Source organism: Perognathus longimembris, chromosome 11 (assembly GCF_023159225.1).
Source record: "Perognathus longimembris pacificus isolate PPM17 chromosome 11, ASM2315922v1, whole genome shotgun sequence".
Lineage (NCBI taxonomy): Eukaryota > Metazoa > Chordata > Mammalia > Rodentia > Heteromyidae > Perognathus > Perognathus longimembris.
Window position 1 is genome coordinate 54694171 of NC_063171.1, and position 19473 is coordinate 54713643.

The window sequence follows — 19473 nt, forward strand, 5'->3', positions numbered from 1 at the left end:
GGGCCCAGGTACGATAAAGCAGAGTGGGTAGGGCCAGTCAGGCAGCTCAGGATTCTTACTCTTGTAGTCAGGAAGCTGGAGCCCAGAGGAGGTAGGTGACGACTTGCTAAGGCTTCTGAAACAAGTACAAGATAGATTGGAGTCCATTTCAGGTGTTTTGTTCAACCCAACAGCCACGTCACTTTTTCTAGGGTCCAACTGAGTTGGGTAGGTAGGTGTGGAGGGAAAGGGTCATCCACAGAATCCTTGAGGGTGGCTGGGAAAGTGGGGGATTTCACCCCTTCTGACGCATGGTGCGTGTTAACAGATTAAGGCAGCGGAAGAAGCTGCCTCGCAGGTCCAATCAGATGCCCAGCGTCTGGAGACCCAGGTGAGCACCAGCCGCTCTCAGATGGAGGAGGACACGGGGCGCATTCGGCAGCTCATCCAGCACGTGCGGGACTTCCTCTCGGGTGAGCTGGCCTCTACCTCCCCTTGGTTGATGTCCTAGTCCCTGCCTGTCCCTTAGCCTGCCACTTTCTGTGCCTGCCTCCATGCTTTCTATGACCCCAGCCAGGTGCTTATTCCTCATTTGGCCCACAGCCATGACTTCCTGTTTGTTCTTCTACTTCCCTGCCTGCCCCCTGTGATTCCATTCTCCATGGATCAGCCTGAAACACCTCTTAAAAAAATATATCCGAGTCAGATCACATCACAGTCTTGTTTAATACCCTTCAGTGGCTTCACCTTGTTCTTGGATAAACTCCCAGCTCCTTCTTGGCCTGCAGAGTCTGGCCCCTGTCCATTTCCTGGATGTGACCTTGTACATCCCTTTCCTTCACTCATTGGATGTCCTCGAACACTTCAGGCCCTTGCCTGCTACGGGAGCTTTTATTTTTTCTTTGACGGTCTGGGATTCTCTTTCCAAGGTTGCTACTTCTTATCCTCCGGGCTTTGTTTAAAGGTCATCTTTAAATGAGAGGAAGCCTTTCCAGCCTTCCTTATCTCTCTTGTAGTCACCCTCCTGCTTTATTTCTCCTTTGGTGTCTTAACTTCACCACACTCTACAGACTCTGTGGGTGTTGAGGTCATTTATAATTGCACACGGTGTGTCTCCCTGCTAGGCTGTAAACTCCAAGAGTGCAGAGATGGCTATCTGTCCTGTTTGTGACTTCTCTCCGAGCACCTAGCCTGGGGCCAGATCCAGAAAGCATCCACCATTCTGGAATGAAGGGAGGAGGAGTTTAGTCCCTTCCCTTGCTGCCCTGGAGAGTGAGACAGGACGGAGGAGACGTGCGTGACTTTGGGCAGCTTGCCTTTTCTCTTGGCCTCATCTTCCTTTTGCACGCAGGGCTGGTAGTATTTCATAAGTTTCTTCTGAGGATCAAATATCTAGCGTAAAACATGCTTTGAAAAATTAGAGGTGCCTTCAGAATGTGAGTTGATATTATGAGATTTCCACTCCCTGCCAGGAATTTGCTTGGCTGGGAGCCCAGTTAATGTGGCTGAAAGCTTCGTGTAACAGTGGGTCTCCTTGCTATGTTTGGCCCCATATAGGCCAAAGCTCTCTTCTGAGTGCAGATGGCAGGGCAGACAGAGGCTTTAAGGACACCTAGAGGCCCCGTGATTTGCTTTAGGCCACGAGGCCCTGCTGGGAAAATTTTTACTGGGGTACAGAGAGGTGAGGCCCTGAGCACAAGGACAAAGGGACAGACAAAGTTTGGGGGTCAGATGCAAAGATAAGGGCAGCTTGCTCCTGAGTCAATCCCAGGGACACCGAGTGACCACTCATCCCCCATTAACCTGTCCAGGCAGGGCTTAGGGACTTGGGGGTGGGAGAGGATTTGATTTTTTTTCTCTTCCGGGGGCAGCCAGGCTCTCAGGAGCAGTGAGGGAGTGAGTGGCAAGGCTCCTTTTGTCCTGTCAATCATGCTGTCTTTCCTGCCCAGTTCTCTGATGGGTTCTATCTAGCCTGGGAGATCTGATGCTAGAGGTGCCAGCCCTGCTGGTTGCTGGGGACAGGCAGAGGCAGGACATTGGAGGGAGAGGGGCAAGCCTATGGAGGAAGGCATCATCTTTAATAATTCTTCATAGGGAATTTACAAAATGAACAGCTATAGTTTATTACGTCCTTCTTCAGTGCTGCCTACTGCTAAGTGCCGTGTAAGTATTGCATTCTTCTAATCACGTGACCTAAACACCATTATTACTTCCACTTTGTATATAGGGAATGTAGGCGCAGGGGGGATAAGCAACTTCCTTAGAGCATTTGGAAATAGTGCCCCTAGGATTCGAACTCACTGTCCTCCCTTGTCCACAAGCTGCATTATAGTTGTATTATTGGATGGGTATACACACACACACACACACACACACACACACGTATATGTGGTATCTGTACATTGCTAGTGCTTTTCCTTTTGTTGGATACTTCTCCTTCCCCTACCTCCCCTGACTTGGAGAATTCCCCCACAACCTCTAAGAAGCTATGTAGGCAACCCACTCCCCATGATGGTCTCCCTGGATGTGTAGGCTTGGGGAGGCCTTCTATTCTAGCACCTGTGTTTACCCCAGTTTTTTTGGTCACTCAGTATTGTACTTCAGTGTTGATGAAACTGTCTCTACCACTAGATTTTTGAGCTCTGTAAGGGTAAGGACGGAGCCTAACTTGATTTGCAGCCTCAAGTCCGTGTGCAGAGGAGTAAATATTTACTAAGTCCCCTTCCTGCCCTTGGGAGGCAGAGAGCTCAGCTCTTCCCTGCAGCTGAAGTTTGGTAGAACAGAGGAAGTATGGAAGCTAGATGGGGCTATACTCTTCAGCAGGGAGCTTTTAGGGGAGCAGATGTCTGTTTAAACTCTGTCTGGAGAGCAGGACCCTGGGTTAGAAGAGACACTGAAGTTCAGGTGGGCACATGGGACGAGCCCATCTACTACTCTATTACCAGTGCTGGGCTCCTGTGGTGTGATGCTGCAGTCTGGCTGGAGGTATACAGCAGGCCTGCCTTCCCCCTCCCAGGACCATTCTTCCACAGGAAGCATGGGGAGGGGTGCGGGATGGGACTCATACAACCATCTGGTGAGGAGAACTTCTAGTTGTGAAGCAAAGCCGGGCCCACAGCCTCACAGGTGCTCTGGCTGAGTGCAAATCATATGCGTGAATGGACACTTCTTTCCTTCTTAAACTCTTCCATACCAGTGAGATGTGTAAAATAAATACGAGGAAAGGAGGGGGAGAAGATGTCATTTCTGTGCTTCTGACCTTACTCTCCAACGTGGGGTTGGTTGGTAAACACTCTAATTGGTTACTACATATTGTACTTTCAGCATGAGGCTCATCAGTCTCATTGTACCCATCAGAAATCTTGAGCTCAAAGCAGAACACTGGTAGTTTTTAACCTGTCATTCTAGCTACTCAGGAGGGTGAGATCTGAGGATTGTGGTTCAAAGCCAGCTTAGGCAGTAGAGTCCGTGTTAGCTCCAATTCACTACCAAAAAGCCAGAAGTGGGGAAGTAGCTCAAGTGGTAGAGTGCTAGCCTTGAATGTAAAAAGCTAAAGGACAGTTCCCAGGCCTTGAGTTCAGCCACTAGCACCAGCTCACCAAAAAAAAAAAGAAAGAAAGGAAGAAAGGAGTGAAAGAAGAAAGGAAGAAAGGAAGGAAGGAAGAAAGGAAGGAAGGAAGGAAGGGAGGCAGGAAGGAAGGAAGGGAGGAAGGAAGGAAGGAAGGAAGGAAGGGGAAATCTAAGCTCATTGAAGCCATTTGATCCCAGGTTGCTTGAATAGTAAAAGGGAGACTAGGACTGAGCCTGGATGCCAGGCACTAAGCTAGGATCTGTGGCTACTGATGTGAGCAAAGCCCGGACCCTGTACTCAAGGAATTTATATTTTTATGGGGGAAAAGAAAAGATAAGCAAGGTCATATCACTATTCGCATAGGGTGATGCTAGGTGTTGGAGGAAAGAGACTGAGGCGGCCTGCTCTGGGGTAAATGGAGGTGGTTCTAGTTCTAGAACTGATGGGTGGGGATGGCGCTCTTTGAGAAAGTGACATTCCAGCGAAGAATGATAATCCTCATCTGCCTCTGCCAAAGTGAGCGCTGGGGCCTAAGCAGGGGTGTGGGGAAGGGGTCTTATTGCCAAGGAAGCAGCTCTGGTTCCTTCCTTGCTACTCCCTCCAATTTGGAGCTGATTATGTGTGTGTCGCAGGCATTGTTCGGCACCAGCTGCCTGGTGCCACCACCTCCTCCTCCGGGCCTGCAGCTTCCTGTGGCACCAGACACTTGGCTGCCACAGCTGTGCTGACACTCCTCCCCCTCACAGCATGGTACCCAGGACAAGCATCCTCCTACAGTGTCCCCCAAATTCCCAGAGAAACAGGCACCATCCTCCAGTGCTGCGACTCAGCTGGAGGGGCTGGTGGTCCCTGGGGAGGGGAGTGTCCCCCCCCCCCAACGCTGATAGATGGCCGGTGATTGTCTTCCAGACCCTGAAACAGACGCAGCCACCATCCAGGAGGTGAGCCAGGCGGTGCTGGCTCTGTGGCTGCCCACCGACTCCGCTACTGTCCTGCGGAAGATGAATGAGATCCAGGCCATCGCAGCCAGGCTCCCCAATGTGGACCTGGTGCTGTCCCAGACCAAACAGGACATCGCCCGGGCCCGCAGGCTCCAGGCTGAGGCTGAGCAGGCCAGGTACGGCCAGAGGCGGACCAGGCTGGAGCTGATGCTTTGCTCTCCAGCCCCATTGTTAGGAGAGCCAGGATCAGAGGGTAGACTACATGAACCGTTGTGCCCAGAGGCAGGGGTGTCTCCGGCATCACTCCTTCACACCGAGTCCCTTGGGGAGGGCAGTTCCCAGAAGTAAGAGTCACCGGGCTCTCCCAGTGTAGCGCTTGCTCTTGGTCTTAGCTGGGAAGGTCAGGCTCCTAGGCTGGTGCGTGAGTTGAAGCACACATTGGTTCATTTGCTGTTCCCTCATTCTCCCTCCCCTTCCCCTTCCTCCACAGGAGCCGAGCCCACACAGTGGAAGGCCAGGTAGAGGAGGTGGTTGGGAACCTGAGGCAAGGCACAGTGGCACTGCAGGAGGCTCAAGACACCATGCAAGGCACCGGCCGCTCCCTGCGGCTTATCCAGGAGAGGGTGGCTGAGGTGAGGCATGATGGCTTCCCCTCCCCATATTTGGGAATGGACAAATGTAGGTATAAAAAATTCTAGAAAGTGCTTCAGTTGGAAACTGAGCTGGAGTCCTTAGAGAAGGTGGATTACAAGCCTCAGGCTGATTTAGGGAACCTTGGGTTTTTCTCATCTTACACAGATGCAGAAGGCCCAGGTTGGACTCTGAGCTATGGCGGGGCTGGGATTAGCTGAGTTGGAGGATGAGGAGGCCTTGGATGTCAGTGAACAGCTATGGCTTTGGCGGGGAAGCCATCATGATGTCCTGGTTGGGGAGATATTTTGCTGCCTGAAGTATGGGAGAAAAGATGATAGAAAGTAGGCTTGCTCACTTGTTGTGAGACCCACCACAAGCTCAGATTCTTCCTTCTTTCCACAAAGGTTCAACAGGTCCTGGTGCCTGCAGAGAGGCTGGTGATGAGCATGACAGAGCAGCTGGGCCGCTTCCGCACTCGGATGGAGGAGCTCCGTCGCCAGGCCCAGCAGCAGCGGGCCCAGGCGGCCCAGGCCCAACAGCTTGCGGAGGGCACCAACAAGTGGGCACTGACTGCCCAGGAGGTACAGAGAGAAGGAGGGCAGAGTTCACCCAGCAGTGCACCGCCAGGGAAGGGGTCCTGAGGATAGGTTTGCATATTTTGAGACGATGGACTGAAAGACATGTAGAATATCAGAACCAGAGTGCTCTTGAGGTACCCAGACTTTTCCAGGCATCTGAATTCTACTTCTGGCTGCCTGTGATTCTTGCTCTCCTAACAATAAGGCAGGGAAGCAAAGTACAGCAAAGCATGGCTAGTTTAGGGACAATGATCTAGCTCAGGACACTCCCATTTTACAGATGACGCGATGACTTGTCCACCGACCCAATTCTTAGGTACAAAGCAGACTCTTGGTACCCAGAGTGGGGTTTGTCTCCTCCACCCCCAGCCTGGCCAGCCATTCTCAGCTTAGGCAGATACTCTGGGCTCCATCACCATCAGAATTAGATTAGAGAAATTCAAAGAGCCATTCTTAATGCCTTGTGAGTAACCATCTGCTTCTCCAGGGTTATGATCACTGGCACATGGAATCCTGTTATACTACCTACACTCCTAAATAACAGTTTTACTATTAGCTTACTATTTTGTGCCTGGGATTATGCATGCAGTGAGACAGGGATCGACAGTCATTAGAGATGAAAGGAGAGAAGTCCAGAAATGTAACAGAATTTACCTCCTGGGGAATAATAAGAGGCACCTAATCATGGGGTGCCCGCTTGAGTGATGCCAAGAACTTTAGCCACTGGCCTTTAGGACTTTAGAAGATAATGGCGGTGACACTGAGACCAGTCTGCTTTCTCCAGGGATTTGAGAGAGTACAGCAAAAGTATGCTGAGCTGAAGGACCGGCTGGGTCAGAGTCCTATGCTGGGTGAGCAGGGCAGCCGAATCCAGAGCGTCAAGAGAGAGGCCGAGGAGCTGTTTGAAGAGACCATGGAGATGATGGACAGGATGAAAGGTGAAGGGAGGCTGCTCTGCGGACTGAGTGTCCCCAAAGGCTGGTTGCCACCCAGAATTCCAGAGACCTCATTCTTGTTAAAGGAATGAAATCAAGTGGGACTTAGTGAGCACCTGAGCTACATAGGGTGGTGGAGGTGGGGGCGGGAGGGGGGGAACACATATCCATGTGAGGTAGCTGAAGAAGCTCAGCCTCCAGATGTGGCCATTTTTCCTGTCACAAGTAGGAGTCATGAGACTAACTCTACTTAACAACACAAGATGAATAATAAGAGCTCTAAGGGGTCTGAGAAGAAATACTCTGTGAAGGTAATGTTCAGGAAGATGAATGCTGGAGGTGGGCTGGGAATGAAGTGTAGGCTTGTGAGAGGCCCCGAGGAAGAGAAAAACATCAAGTCATCAAAACAGAATGGCTCATACCACTGTGGAGATTAGGAATATCACGGTTCCAAGTCAACCTAGGGTATAAGTTTATGAGACCCCCCCCCCAATAAAGTTGGGTGAGGTGGTTGCTTGTCATCCAGGCTAAGCAGGAATCGTAAAAGGAGGATCATGGTTCCAGCTGTTTCTGAGCACACATGTAAGACTATTTGAAGGTGAAGAAGGAAAAATGGACTGGAGTATTTAGCTCAAGTGGTAGAGTGCCTGCTTGGCATGCACCAAGGTCCAATGCTAGTATACCAAAAAACCCAAAAACGAACAGAAAAATAAATCAAAATGGTGAGAAGAAACAAGGTATGTTCTGACTATGGAAACAGGACAACCCAGTGGGAGAGGAGGTTTGATAGAGGCCCTGTGGGGGAGAAGTGGTGAGGCTCTAGCTACATGGTGTGCAGGGAAGATGGCTAGGTTGTAGTGCCCAGATGAGGAGGACAGGCTTGGCTTCGAAGCAGTAGGGAACCAGGCACAGGGGCTCTGAACATGGTGGAGACCAGATCTGATAATAGCTTCTGAGAAGTTCAGAAAGAGGAATGGAGATTTCTAGTATGATCGCTAAGATTTGATGTTGGGGTCACTGAGCCAGTGTCTAGTGAATGACACACAGTTTCTAATTTTCTGCTGGAGTGCTTGGCAAAATGCTCATTGGGTGGCCAGCTGGACATCACAGAGAAGGTTAGGTTTGGGGGTTCCTGATGAATAGACGTGAGGCTATAGTCATCTACCACTCAAGAGTGAAGCAAAAGAACCAACTTGGAGGAAGGAGATGGCGGCTGGGTTAAGTCTTGTCCTGGTCTTGCCCATCAGTGCTTTATATAAAGATAAATAATTGTGATGACTGATAGTCAACACACTGGAAAACAGAATGGGCATTCTAAGGGGACTATAAATGTCTAAGATAATGGGCTGAAACCAACCAGATGCAATTAAATAAGGAGAAAAGTTATTCCTGGCCTTGTTTGGGCCTCACCAGTAAGTATAGCTCTGGTGATGCCTGACTTCTTAGTGGCTCATGTCATTGCAAACACAATATAACTAACTGGTAAGTGATTGGCAAACATAAGTTGTTACTACACAGAGACCAAAGAGTTTTGAGTAACTGCAAACTTGTTATAAGTCAACAATGTCTTGCTATTGTCCCTAAGTCATTAAACAAAACATCTAGTATAAGGGAATTAATAGCTCAGGGGTGAATCAACTTAGCCCCTGATGTAACATGAGCCTACCAACTAGAAGAGGCTCAACTTGTAGCACTGGAAAAGGGGTTTGCCTGCTTGCAATCCTTTACCTTGAACTGGAGGATGGAGAGGGTAGATCAGGCTCATAGAACGGCAGCTGGTTAATAACCACTGTGGATGGATCTTTTATCAGCCTGGAGTTCCCACTGGCTGAATGTCAGCTCAGGGACAAAGCTCTTCTACTCTGTGGAGGGATGGTGTTCAAGCAATGGCTAGCTACTGTGTCTTCAGAAAGAATATTGACAAACCTGTGTATGTCAGGGAGAGAGTGACTGGGCTGGGCAGAGAGTAAGGTACCTAACAATAGAGGATCAACTGAGGAATAGAGGTGTTTAGCCTGGAGAAAAGAAAGCCTCAAAAATGTGCAAATCTGACATGTGGGAATAAACCAGATCTGTTTCTGTAACCCCAGAAGACAGACCTGGACAGTTGTGTGGGTGGAAGTAAGACTCACATTTGGCTGCAAGAGAAGATGAATGTTTCTAAGGGAATGGTGGCAGTACTAGAGTTTGAACTTAGTGCTTTGTGCTTATTAGGCAGGTGCTTTATCATTTGAGCCATATTCCTAACCCTTTTTGCTTTAGTTAGTTTTCAAACAGGGCCTTGTGTTTTTACTGGGGCCAACCTGGACCACAATCCTCTTAACGTATGCCTCCCACATAGCTGGGGCAACAAGTGCATGCCATCAAGCCTGGCTTGTGTAAAGACAGCTACCTAACTCAGTATAACCAGACTGGCCTCACAGGCCAATCCTCCTGAATCTCTGCCTCCCAAGTAGTTGGAATTCCAGGTGTGAGCACATCTGGCTAGAAGATGACTCTTTCAATAACCAGAGTTAGAGCCTTGTGTGGCAGTGAAGGTCCTCCCTATTCCTGGTGAACTTTCAGGCTGCCCTTAGTGGGCATTGGCTGGTCTGGGTTGCTTTGGTGTGCTATAGATCTGGAGATAGTATCTAGAACGAACCAGAGAAAAGACTATTTGGAGTAGCATATCAGAGAGGGGAGAAAGTAGGGAAGGTTCTGGCTACTTGGCTAGCTTTGGGGCCAACATGCCTATATAACGATCATTTGTAGAATGGCAGCTGTCTGGGTACAACCCTATGGGGTTGCTAATCGTTATGGCAATAACCTGCTCCCCATGTGCTCAAGACTGCCTAGAGCAGAGGACAGGGGCAGAGGCGAGGGAAATATTAGGAGTGGGGGCTCCTGGGTCCCCCAAGAAAGGAATAGAAGGTGGGAGGCAGCTGGAGAGGCCCTTGCCTTCTGAGCACACTCTTTTCAAAGAGATTCTCTTGCAATGGTGCTTTGGGCAGGGGAAGGGGCAGGAAGAGCTGGGGATCATTCAGGGTCACCATTTACCCCTCCCTTCCCGGCTGTTCCCTCTGTCTCAGACATGGAGTCAGAGCTGCTGCAAGGGAGCCAGGCTATTGTGCTGCACTCGGCGCACCTGACGGGGCTGGAGAAACGTGTGGAGCAGATCCGTGACCATATCAACGGGCGCGTCCTCTACTATGCCACCTGCAAGTGATCTCCAGCTCCAGCCTCCTCCGACCCCACTCATCTACCCTCGTTGCCTTTGAGGGGCAGGTTTGGCTCCAGGAGACTCAGATGCCACTTACAGCATGATCTGGATTACCCTAGGTGTGCAGCTGCAGGATCGCCGTGACCCACGGCAGTGGCTGCCCTGACAGGACCACTGCATTGAAGGGATGGAGATGCTGGGGCTGGGTGTGTCATTATGGCTGAGAGTTCTCCAGCCAGGACAGCTGAACTGGGCAATGTCTGCAACCCTTTGTCTTTCATCGGGTCCAAATCCTGGACCGACACAAAAAGTGATATGTACATGGAAAACCCAATAAAAGATATTTGGAAAGGAACTTGTAAGCTCAAAGAAAGAGGGTCTCCCTATCAAGGGACCCTTTCTCACCATTCCTACCTCCCATGTAGAGTTCCTATGAGCTCAAGCCCTTAGGTTGCCCTACTCACACGGTCCGGCTTGTTCTGTTGGATTCTTCCCATGAGAAACCAGAGGTGCAGTTTTCCCTTTTGAACAGCAATCTAGCTTCTCATTTACAGAGGAGGAAATAGAAATCCAAAGAAGGAAGCAATGTGTTCAGATTTATAGAGCGCCCAAAGGTGTTGCTCATCAGCTGGTTGGATCATTTTGTTCTTCTATCTATCTGGTGATCATGAAAGTTAGACAAGTTATGGCTAGCAAGGTGAAGCTCTTCTACTTGGAAATCCCAAGGCCTAGAATTTGGACTGTCAGACCCAGAGGTTTACTGCTTTAAGCCTGGAGAATTAAGAGCTTATTGCTCTGAGCTTTAGAATCAAGAGACTTATCGCTTAAACTTGGGTTTTAGGCTTTAGCCATCAGCATTTGACAGCTGTTTTCATCCTCGGCTTCTAGCCCCAGTGAGCAGCAGTAGCAAGCACCTGCTAGTTCATGCATCAGGTTTTGGGATGTATAGCTCCTTCTAGCTCCTAGTCAGCAGCTACTGTTCTATCTCTTGGGCCACGATATTGGACCCATGGCCCTAAATGTTTGGGAGATTTCTAGAACTCTTCTAGCCTGCAGTTTCTTGTCTCTTGCTTTGCACAGCCTTCTATATTTCATCAGCCTTGGCTTTCCACCTCTTGGCTTTTCTATCTCTCTCTACTTTGGCTATTCCTTGTTATCTTCACTGTCTGCTCCATGGGGAGCAGAAACTTCTAAGCTGATCTTTTGCTGCTATTGTTGCTGCTGTCATCTCCTTTGTGTTGCAAGCTCAGCCTGCTCTACTAATGACGAACATCAAAAGTAGGTAAAGAAAGACCACTGGAATGAAGCCTCTTTGGGGGCCGGCAAGCCCAGGATGTTGTCTCCTGGTTGGCAAGGAAAGTAGAGTGGTGCAGCAAGCATCTGTGTTTGCAGTGAGGCTTCTTCAGCGTATTCGTGGAATGTGTGAAGCAGCCAGGCTGCCGTGGGGCAGTCTGGCCAGCTGTGGAAGAGGGGCTGCTTGGCTGGTGATCCTCTACTCAAGACAGTTGGATACCAGGGAAGGCTCTAGCAACCGTCAACTGGGGAATCAAATCACCCAGCCTGCCTTTCAGGCAATGTAGCTTATTTAAAGGAAAATTAAGCATTAAAGAAGCATTTACAACAAAGGTCTATCATTCACAGTAGTTAATCGTGACCTACTCTTAGCCAAATAGTCTTGGGGAAGATTGGGCCATTTTATCTGTCTCATGGACAGAACTGAGAAGGATCTATATCTCTTGGGTTCTCAAAGAGAAGTTGTAAATGAATGTGTGTGTGTAGGTGTGCAAATGTGGAATAATAGTAACATTTATGTGCTAACAATGGCTCAGACTGAGCTAGATGTTTTATCCATCTCACCTTTGTTGTTGTTGTTTGTGATAGGGTCTTACTAGGTGGCCTAGGCTGACCTTGAATTCCTTTTGCCGTCACCTCCTGAGTGCTAGGTTTACAGATGTGGCATGTACTTCCAACTTAGATTAACTTCTTAATCATTATTAGTCATTATTTATTGAGCGTAGTGTTAGCTGTAGCACCTGCATCATCTCATGATGCAGATAGAACTAGTTTCCATTGGACAGATGAAGACACCACTTACCCAAGATCACAGAGGTGGCAGGTGAGGCAGATCCAGCCTCACATCCCTGGTTTCCTAATACAGTCATGAAGAGAATGGGAACCTACTCCACGGGGCTGGGAATTACCTAATTCACATCTCTAAGTGTCCAGCACATTGTAGGTGTCCAGCACATATGCGGTCTGACATATGCCAATCAGCTACCATTGCTCATTCTGGCTGACCTCAGGCTGTCCTTGAGAAGCCCCTAAGCTGCTTCTGACTCTGGAAAAACCAAATGAAGTGATGTAGAGAAAAATATGTCCATTTTATTGAGCACGACACTGAGCAGGAAGCTGGAGAAAGTGAGGGCAAGAACACAGGGAAGGACAAGAGCAATGTACTTGGCCTTCATTGGGGTGGGGGAAGGGAGACAGAGGCAGGAGTAGAATTCCTGGCTGGAATGAAAATAGCCTCTAGTGTACTTAATTGGGGGGGGGGTGAAGATGGAGGGCATGTGGGCAGAGTAAGAAGTCCTTATGGTCCCTAGTTACGGATTGCTCTCTATCCTTGCCTTGGAGGAAGTGCCACTGCATTTGGGTTGTGGCAGGGAGGAAGGATCCACAGTGTTCTGGGAATGGGCTGGCTGGGTCTCAGTGCAGACAGGAGCTAATCCTGGAGGGAAGGATTCGAGCTTTGAGCTTTCCCAGGCAGATCCCAGAAGCTGCCTGGCATTCATGCAGATGGACGGGCAACTACAATAGTGAGTTCTGTCTGGCCAAGAGGCCAGAGACCATAGAGGCAGGAGTGAGTGTGTGCAGAGCGGGGAGTCTGAGTAGAGGCCTCCATATGGCTTTGCTTGGAGAAAGTGGAACAGCCTGGCCAGCCCATAAGCTTTTCACAACAAACAACACAGACCCAGGCAAGTGCTATCTACAGACACTGCGTGGAGCCACGACACGTAGGGTGGAGGGGCATAGAACAGGCAGGTCAGGGAGACCCGGAAGCCAGCAGATGCCTTTCCTCCTGCCCGTAGCTTCGAGGAGCCTCCAGGCCTCCGGGATTCCTCCTATGCCTCTGTGAACATCTGCCCCCAGTGACATCAGGCTACTGATTCTGCCAAGCCCTGCTCCATGGCTCCCCTTCTTCCCTCTTCAGGGTAGATGCCAGAGTTGGAAGGGCAGAGAAGAGCCAGACACATCTCCTACAAAGGAAAGTGGTTCAGGTGATGGTGGGCTTTCTATCTCAGGCCCTGTGATCCCATCATGTAGACCAGGGACGGAGCTCTCTTTCTGGGGTACAAGTTCCTCTGAGCCCAGTGTCCTGGCCTTCTGCCCTTTCATCCTCACCTGAAAAACTGCAGTGACACAGGCACAAGCTCCAGTGATCACATAATGAGGCAGACCCCGGTCTGTCCTGCCCGGCAGTGGGAGCTGCCTCCAGCTTTAACCGGCACCATGACCTCTGATTTGAAGTTCCTGGAAAGGAGACCAGGCAATGGTCTTAACATATTCGAGGAAGAAAGAACAGCTGGGGTGGTAGGGTGAGGAAGAGGGTGAATGCTTCCTATAACAGTGATGTCCACCCAACTTTCTCTTCCTGCCATTCTTTTTTTTTTATTTTTAATTTTCCAGTCCCGGGGTTTGAACTTAGGGTCTGAGCACTATTCCTGGCTTCTTTTTGCTCAAGGCTAGCACTCTTCCACTTGAGTCACATCACCACTTCTGGATTTTTCTGTTTATGTGGTGCTGAGGAATCGAACCCGGGGTTTCATGCATGCTATGCAAGCAACACTACCACTAAGCAACCTTCCTAGCCCAGGTTTAAGCCACTCATATACACCCAGGTTTCCGAGGGACTTTATAGTCTCTGTTGCTTCACGGAACTTTTAGAAGACCTCCACATGAGGCTTTCTGAGCAGGAAAGTATGCTCTCCTCAACTCATTTTACAGATGGCTAAAGAAGAAGCAGATATTCACTGACTAGTCTTGGGCTAACAGGTGTTAGGGACGGGGTCAGAAGTCTTTCCCTTGCCCCAGTCTAGACCTTTTTGCACCCTTAGACCTGCCTGAGAGAGGCCTTCTTCTTGTTGTGGAAAATTCTCTTGCCATTTCCCTGAATTCCTTCAGATCAGGGCTAGGGCTTTGTCTGCCAGAAAATACGTACTGTTTTTTGTTGGCCTTCTTGAGGAGTGTGGGCTCGGAGCAGTAGGAGGACTTCCCTTTGTTCCCAATGCTCAGGCAGCTGGAACAGCAGCCACAGGGCCCTGTGGCCAGAGGCCCCTGATGCATGGGCACCAGGCTGCTGCTGATGCGCAGGGAGCCATTGACCAGGCAGTTGAGGGACCTGCCACCGGGGGCAGCAGGCTGGGAGCCTTTCTGGCAGGGCATCCTGGGTAATGCAGAGAGGGACACGCTGGGGTCCAGGATGGGGGCTTCCGTGATGGTGATCTCAGGGGAGCTGGCTCTAGAGTCCTCGGAGGAGGCTGGGGCAGCGGGAGGCCTGTTCTCCACCTCGGGGCGGGCACCGGGGCTGTGCAGGCTCATGTGTAGCTTCCTCATGTGATGCACCACGGCTGCCGCGTTGAAGGCTTGCTGAAGAGACAGAGCAGGTGTGCAGGGGCCCAGCCCACTTCTCATTTCAGAGAGGGCCCAGGAGCCTGAGGGGATGCCAGGGGAAGTCTCCCCACCAGCTCCACCACAGCCCAGGCTCTTGGGGCTTAGTACAGCCTGCCCAGCCCAGGAGAACATAACTCACCCTCCATTTGCTCTTGGCGAAGTTCTTTTGGATCTGGAGGCTGACGGATGGGTAGATGTCCCGATGGAGGGCTGTGTTCCCATCAATCCTGTGTGTGAGAAAAGGGATGCTGGCTTTTGAGTGGCTGTGGACACTCAGCCAGGGATGGACAGGGCTCTGGGCATACAGGCCGCTGTCCAAGCATAAAGGTTCTATTCCTTGCAATAGGAGAGCTGGAAAGGGTAATGCCCCATTTCCCTCCCTGGGCAAATCATAAGAGGGCTTGTGAGTTGGATAAAGTACTTTTGGAGCAAACCATAGCCTGGGAAGCAAATCTGTCTATTGTCTGCTTACTGGGGATTGAACCTAAGACCTCATACTTGCTAGACAAGTGCTCTATCACTTGAGCCATGCCCCTGACCCCAACCCCATGTCTGCCAATAATATTTTGCCAATAATATTTCTCTAGGATTCCTCCAGTGTGTTCACTCAGGGTTTATGGCTGCTTTTTGTGCAGGGCAGAGTCACTAGCACAGAGCTGGTGTGGCTGGCAAAACCTCAGCTATTATTATTATTTGAACCATTATAGTAAAAGTTTACAGATCCATGCATCACCAGGTATTGTGTTCAACTTTGGTTCAAAACCTTGCTTGGAAGGTAGCCTCTCCTGGAGTCTTCCTCTGTGGGGCCATCTGATAGAGCTGCCCCTCTTTTCTTCCCATAGCCTCTTAGTCAGCAGCTTCTGAGTGTTCATTAGACAGATGCCATGTCTACAATACTAGAACAAACTAGAAATGAGAGCCCTGGGCCCTGATGCCTAGGAGCTTATAGTCTGGACATGTGGAGTTTCACAGTATGGATTAGAGAGATGGACTGATCCAGGTGGTTAATAGAGAACTGAGGGAGGTTGGCACAGACTGTAGGAGTCAGGAGCTCCAGGGAAGGGACCTGGATCCTAAAGGATTGATACAGGAATCAGAGGCAGGACCTTCTCAGTGTTTGGTGGGGTAGTTAGGAAAGAGCTTGGTTTATGGGATGGAGGGCATAGAAATGTAGCTCTTAGATCTATCTATCTATATTGTGGAACGTGTGTTGAAAATTCTGGGAAATAAAGCTGGAGTTGAAGGGCCAGAATAGATTAGGGGAAACCTGGAGAGAGAAAGGAGTCTAAGTTTGCCATGGTAAAAAGTGGGGAGCCTTTGCAGATTCTTAGGTAAGGGGGTCTCATGCAAAAGTGATTCAAGATCGATTTGCCTGTTGGATCAATTGGGTGATGGTGATGGTCCTTAAATCTCTTCCCATGGAACAGGTTTTGATCTTAGTCACATGAGGCTCTTAAGGGCAGGAGGGGGCTGCTGTTGAGTAACTAGTAGTATTCAATGTGACACCCTGCAGGAACTGACACACAGTTCTGAGTGACAGATCCCTGCGGCATCAGCCTCTGGAACTGACTGGTCCTGTCAGCCACCACCCTGAGATTGGATCCTCTGGACTCAATTCTGGAGATGTGTGCATCTCCACATGGCTCCGAGGAACAATTGTGAGTCCCTTGAATGTCACTGTAGTCACTGGCTCAGGACAAGCTGTTCTAGGGAAGAGCTCCGGGAGTGAGTCAGAGTGGCTCTGGGGACCCAAGGCTTAGGACCCACCCCATTTTTCACTCACCACGGGTGCCTCAAGGCCTTCTCACAGGTATACCGCTCATTTGGGTCCTTTTCCAGCAAGTGGCAAATAAAATCTTTAGCTAAGGGGAACAATCAAAGACATGACAACTAAGGACCAAATTTCATGACTGATGGAAATTCACTTCTGGGCTGGTGGGTGGCTATGAATACATCTCTAGCTTATCTTCCAAGGAGGTAATTTTAAGAGCCTTAGAGAAAGAAACAAAGAGAAAAAAAAAGAACGCCAAACCGCCTTACAGCAACCCACCATAAGCCACCCAAGAAGAGAGGCTCGGCACAGCCTCTCCCACACAGCGCCGTGGAAATCTCAGGAGTCACGAGGCACCAGCGTGCCCGCACACCCTTGTGTGTGCATTTGTGCGGATACACGGGCCAGCATTGGCATGTGGGCTCGCAGGTGAGCGCTGGCCCTGATCTCTGTGTAAAAAGCCCCGCTAGGCATGTATAATTTCCTTTGCGCTGACATTGAGCTCTGTCCTGATGGCTAAGCCTCTGGTTTTGCCATTCCGGCCTGGAACCTTCCTTTCCACCAAACCCTGCCTGCCTGGCCTTTCCTGTAGGCTACCTCCCATTCTCACCTCTGCCCCCAGGCACAGCATGGTCCTCTAGGACACCCAAAGCATCCAAATGTTTTCTCTGGCCTTTGAACCAGATGAAGATGTCTCTATGTCTCCTGGCAGCTTGTCCTGTTAAGAATCCCAGGGACTTCAAAGAATCAAGACTGTCATTCTCTGTTAGGAGATTTTTCTCTTGGCAGCCTCTGCCTTGAGCCTGTGACCTTGACCTTCACACCCACTGGCCTTACCTGACTCAGAAATGTCATCCCAGAATGGAGACTCAAACTCATAGTAGCCTTCTTTGATCTTCTCAAAAAGCTTAGACTCTGTTTCTTCATAGAAAGGAGGGTACCCACATAGCCTGCAGGGGACAGAAGGAGGCAAGCCCCTGGGTAGGCTTCTCTTCTTTCCCCAGCCTCCCTCTGCACACACAGGTGAACAATGGGGGGGGGTCTACGCCCACAATGTGACCAGGACGTGGATCTAATTCAGGGATGGCTGAGGCCGCGTAAAGAGAACGTGCAGAACACATATGTTCACCGCTGCACTATTCATCAGAGCTAAGTGGTGGAAACAGCCCAGATGCCCTACAATGGATGAGTGAGCGAAGAAAAGGTGATCTCTACATGGTGAATTTTATTGATCAATCAGGAAGAATAGACAGCATTATGTCATTTGCAGGGAAATGGATGGATCGGGGGAAAAAAATTATGTTAGGTAAAATAAGTCATGGCCAGAGAGACAAAGGGCACATGTCTTCTCTCATGTGGAAGTTAGATTTAAATCATAAACATATATATGAAAAACATAGGCAGGGTGATCTAAATACATGAATGAAGAAATTGGCTAGGATATGCTAGACTTAGGGGAGGATTCTAATAGTGTAGCTCTTTTGAACAACTAACTTATAATTTAGCAAAATGAATACCAGGAAGCCAAAACATGTTTTGTTTTGTGGGGGTTGGCGTCCAAGGGAAAGTGGGAAGATGAAAAGAAGGAGGAAGGTGGGGTGAACACAGTTATAATATTCAATTTATGTATGTGAAAATGGAACCAGGTAACCTGAAAGGTTGGTGGGTGTTGGGAAAGAAGGAGAAAGATGGGAGAGGTGACATTGATCAAGATGCATTGTACTTATAAACTGACACGTAGAATTGAAACCACTTTGTACAACTACTTAAGGACAATAAAAAAATTAAAGTTAAAAAATTGTAAGAATAATAGGAAAAAGCATACCGAGAGTATGTGCAGGAACTAAGGCCTGAACAGCAGCCCCAGAGGCCCTGTGGATATATTCTTCCCTCCAAACCCTGTCACCTCCCCCGGCACTTACTCAAACTCTTCCGTGCTCTGTACAGGATCTTTCAGAATGTGTCATAAATGTAATGCAAACTTCATAAGAGATATATTTAGGCTCTGTTCTTTTGTTCAGTGTTCTATTCTTTAGCACCTAGACCAAGGACTGTGGGGTAAAGGAATGAATGAGAGTAATTGCAGAAATGGAAGAAATAGAGAGTTGAATCCACACTGAGCAATTAATGTCTAATAGCAGTGAGGTTACTTTCCTAGGAGCAAAGCTTTTTTGCAGGTGAGGAAGGACAGGAGAGAAGATGTGATAAACAGGCGATGAAAGCGAGAGCTCAAGGAAGCATGGGGGAGTAAAAGGGAGATCTGACCAGCTTCAGCCAAGCCAGTGTTCTGCCTTGGGTGCCACAGGAGAAGGCTGAGGTGGAGGAGAATTGGGTCTCCCTGTGGTCCAAGCCTAGTTTGGCCTGTTTTCCCTGCTGGTCACATAAAGTGGAACTCAGTACATTTATATATGGCACAGAGGTGGGAAAGTCAGGTGCCTAAACAGTTGGCTGATACATGCTGGGTTTTTTTTTTAAATCACTTGTTGGAGATCAGGACAGCGAAAACCTTGGAGCTGTCAGCCTGAATAAGCTCATGTATGTGCATGTGTGCTGCCTCGGTACTGAGTAGGAGGATCCGAAATAGGACAGAGAAGAAGAAAGGGCAAGCAGGCCCTGAAATGTCTCAGGGACTGAGCCAATGCCAGGTTCTACTCACAATATGTAGGTGATGACGCCAATGGACCAGCAATCCACAGCCTTGCTGTAGGGTTTCTGGGCCAGCACTTCCGGAGCTGCAGCAAACCAATGGCAGAGTCAAGGCTGGGGGCAAGAGAAGAGGGCTATGGGGTGGGGCTGAAGGCCAGGAAGAGGCTTAGAGAGGTAGACAATGGTAATCTAAGGGATGGTGGAGTTTCCATGAGCCTGAAACCTCCCAAGGATAGGGGCTGTATGACATGCACATGAGTGCATCTTTTTATGTGGAGAGAGAATGATTTCTCCATCAAACTACAAGTTCACTGTGTCATGGTCTATATCACTCCTCTACTAGATTGGACATCTCTAGAGCTCCAATTCCCACCTTCAGACTAAGTAGTATCTGAAAACAGAGTTTGTGTCTTCCCCACTCAGGTGTGGCGGGCAGGATAAGAGCTGCCTGTCACTTCACACTCTTCCTGCGAGGTGGACTCCCATTTCCTCTTTTGGCTTGGAGGCTCAGAGAATAGGCAGTAACTTTGACATCAGACTATGGGTACT

At 49.4% G+C, this 19473-nt stretch overlaps 2 protein-coding genes across 5 annotated transcripts in view; one reads left to right on the plus strand and one right to left on the minus strand.

The window, feature by feature from the left end:
* Nucleotides 1-10181, plus strand: part of Lamb3 (laminin subunit beta 3) — a 43469-nt gene extending 33288 nt beyond the window's left edge. For all 4 annotated transcript variants that reach the window (XM_048357438.1, XM_048357437.1, XM_048357439.1 and 1 more), the window contains 6 exons: nucleotides 308-452; nucleotides 4460-4667; nucleotides 4982-5123; nucleotides 5529-5705; nucleotides 6487-6640; nucleotides 9706-10181. In XM_048357438.1, coding sequence (XP_048213395.1) covers nucleotides 308-452; nucleotides 4460-4667; nucleotides 4982-5123; nucleotides 5529-5705; nucleotides 6487-6640; nucleotides 9706-9842 — 963 coding nt within the window. In that variant the 3' untranslated portion in view covers nucleotides 9843-10181. The remainder of the gene's footprint in view (nucleotides 1-307; nucleotides 453-4459; nucleotides 4668-4981; nucleotides 5124-5528; nucleotides 5706-6486; nucleotides 6641-9705) is intronic.
* Nucleotides 10182-12198: 2017 nt separating this feature from the next.
* Camk1g (calcium/calmodulin dependent protein kinase IG) overlaps nucleotides 12199-19473 on the minus strand; it is a 29029-nt gene continuing 21754 nt past the window's right edge. Inside the window, exons 7-13 of the mRNA XM_048356849.1 lie at nucleotides 18935-19010; nucleotides 17116-17228; nucleotides 16291-16369; nucleotides 14647-14734; nucleotides 14056-14483; nucleotides 13239-13367; nucleotides 12199-13093 (exon numbers count right to left, since the gene is read on the minus strand). Of these exons, the coding sequence (XP_048212806.1) occupies nucleotides 13277-13367; nucleotides 14056-14483; nucleotides 14647-14734; nucleotides 16291-16369; nucleotides 17116-17228; nucleotides 18935-19010 (875 nt within the window). The 3' untranslated portion in view covers nucleotides 12199-13093; nucleotides 13239-13276. The remainder of the gene's footprint in view (nucleotides 13094-13238; nucleotides 13368-14055; nucleotides 14484-14646; nucleotides 14735-16290; nucleotides 16370-17115; nucleotides 17229-18934; nucleotides 19011-19473) is intronic.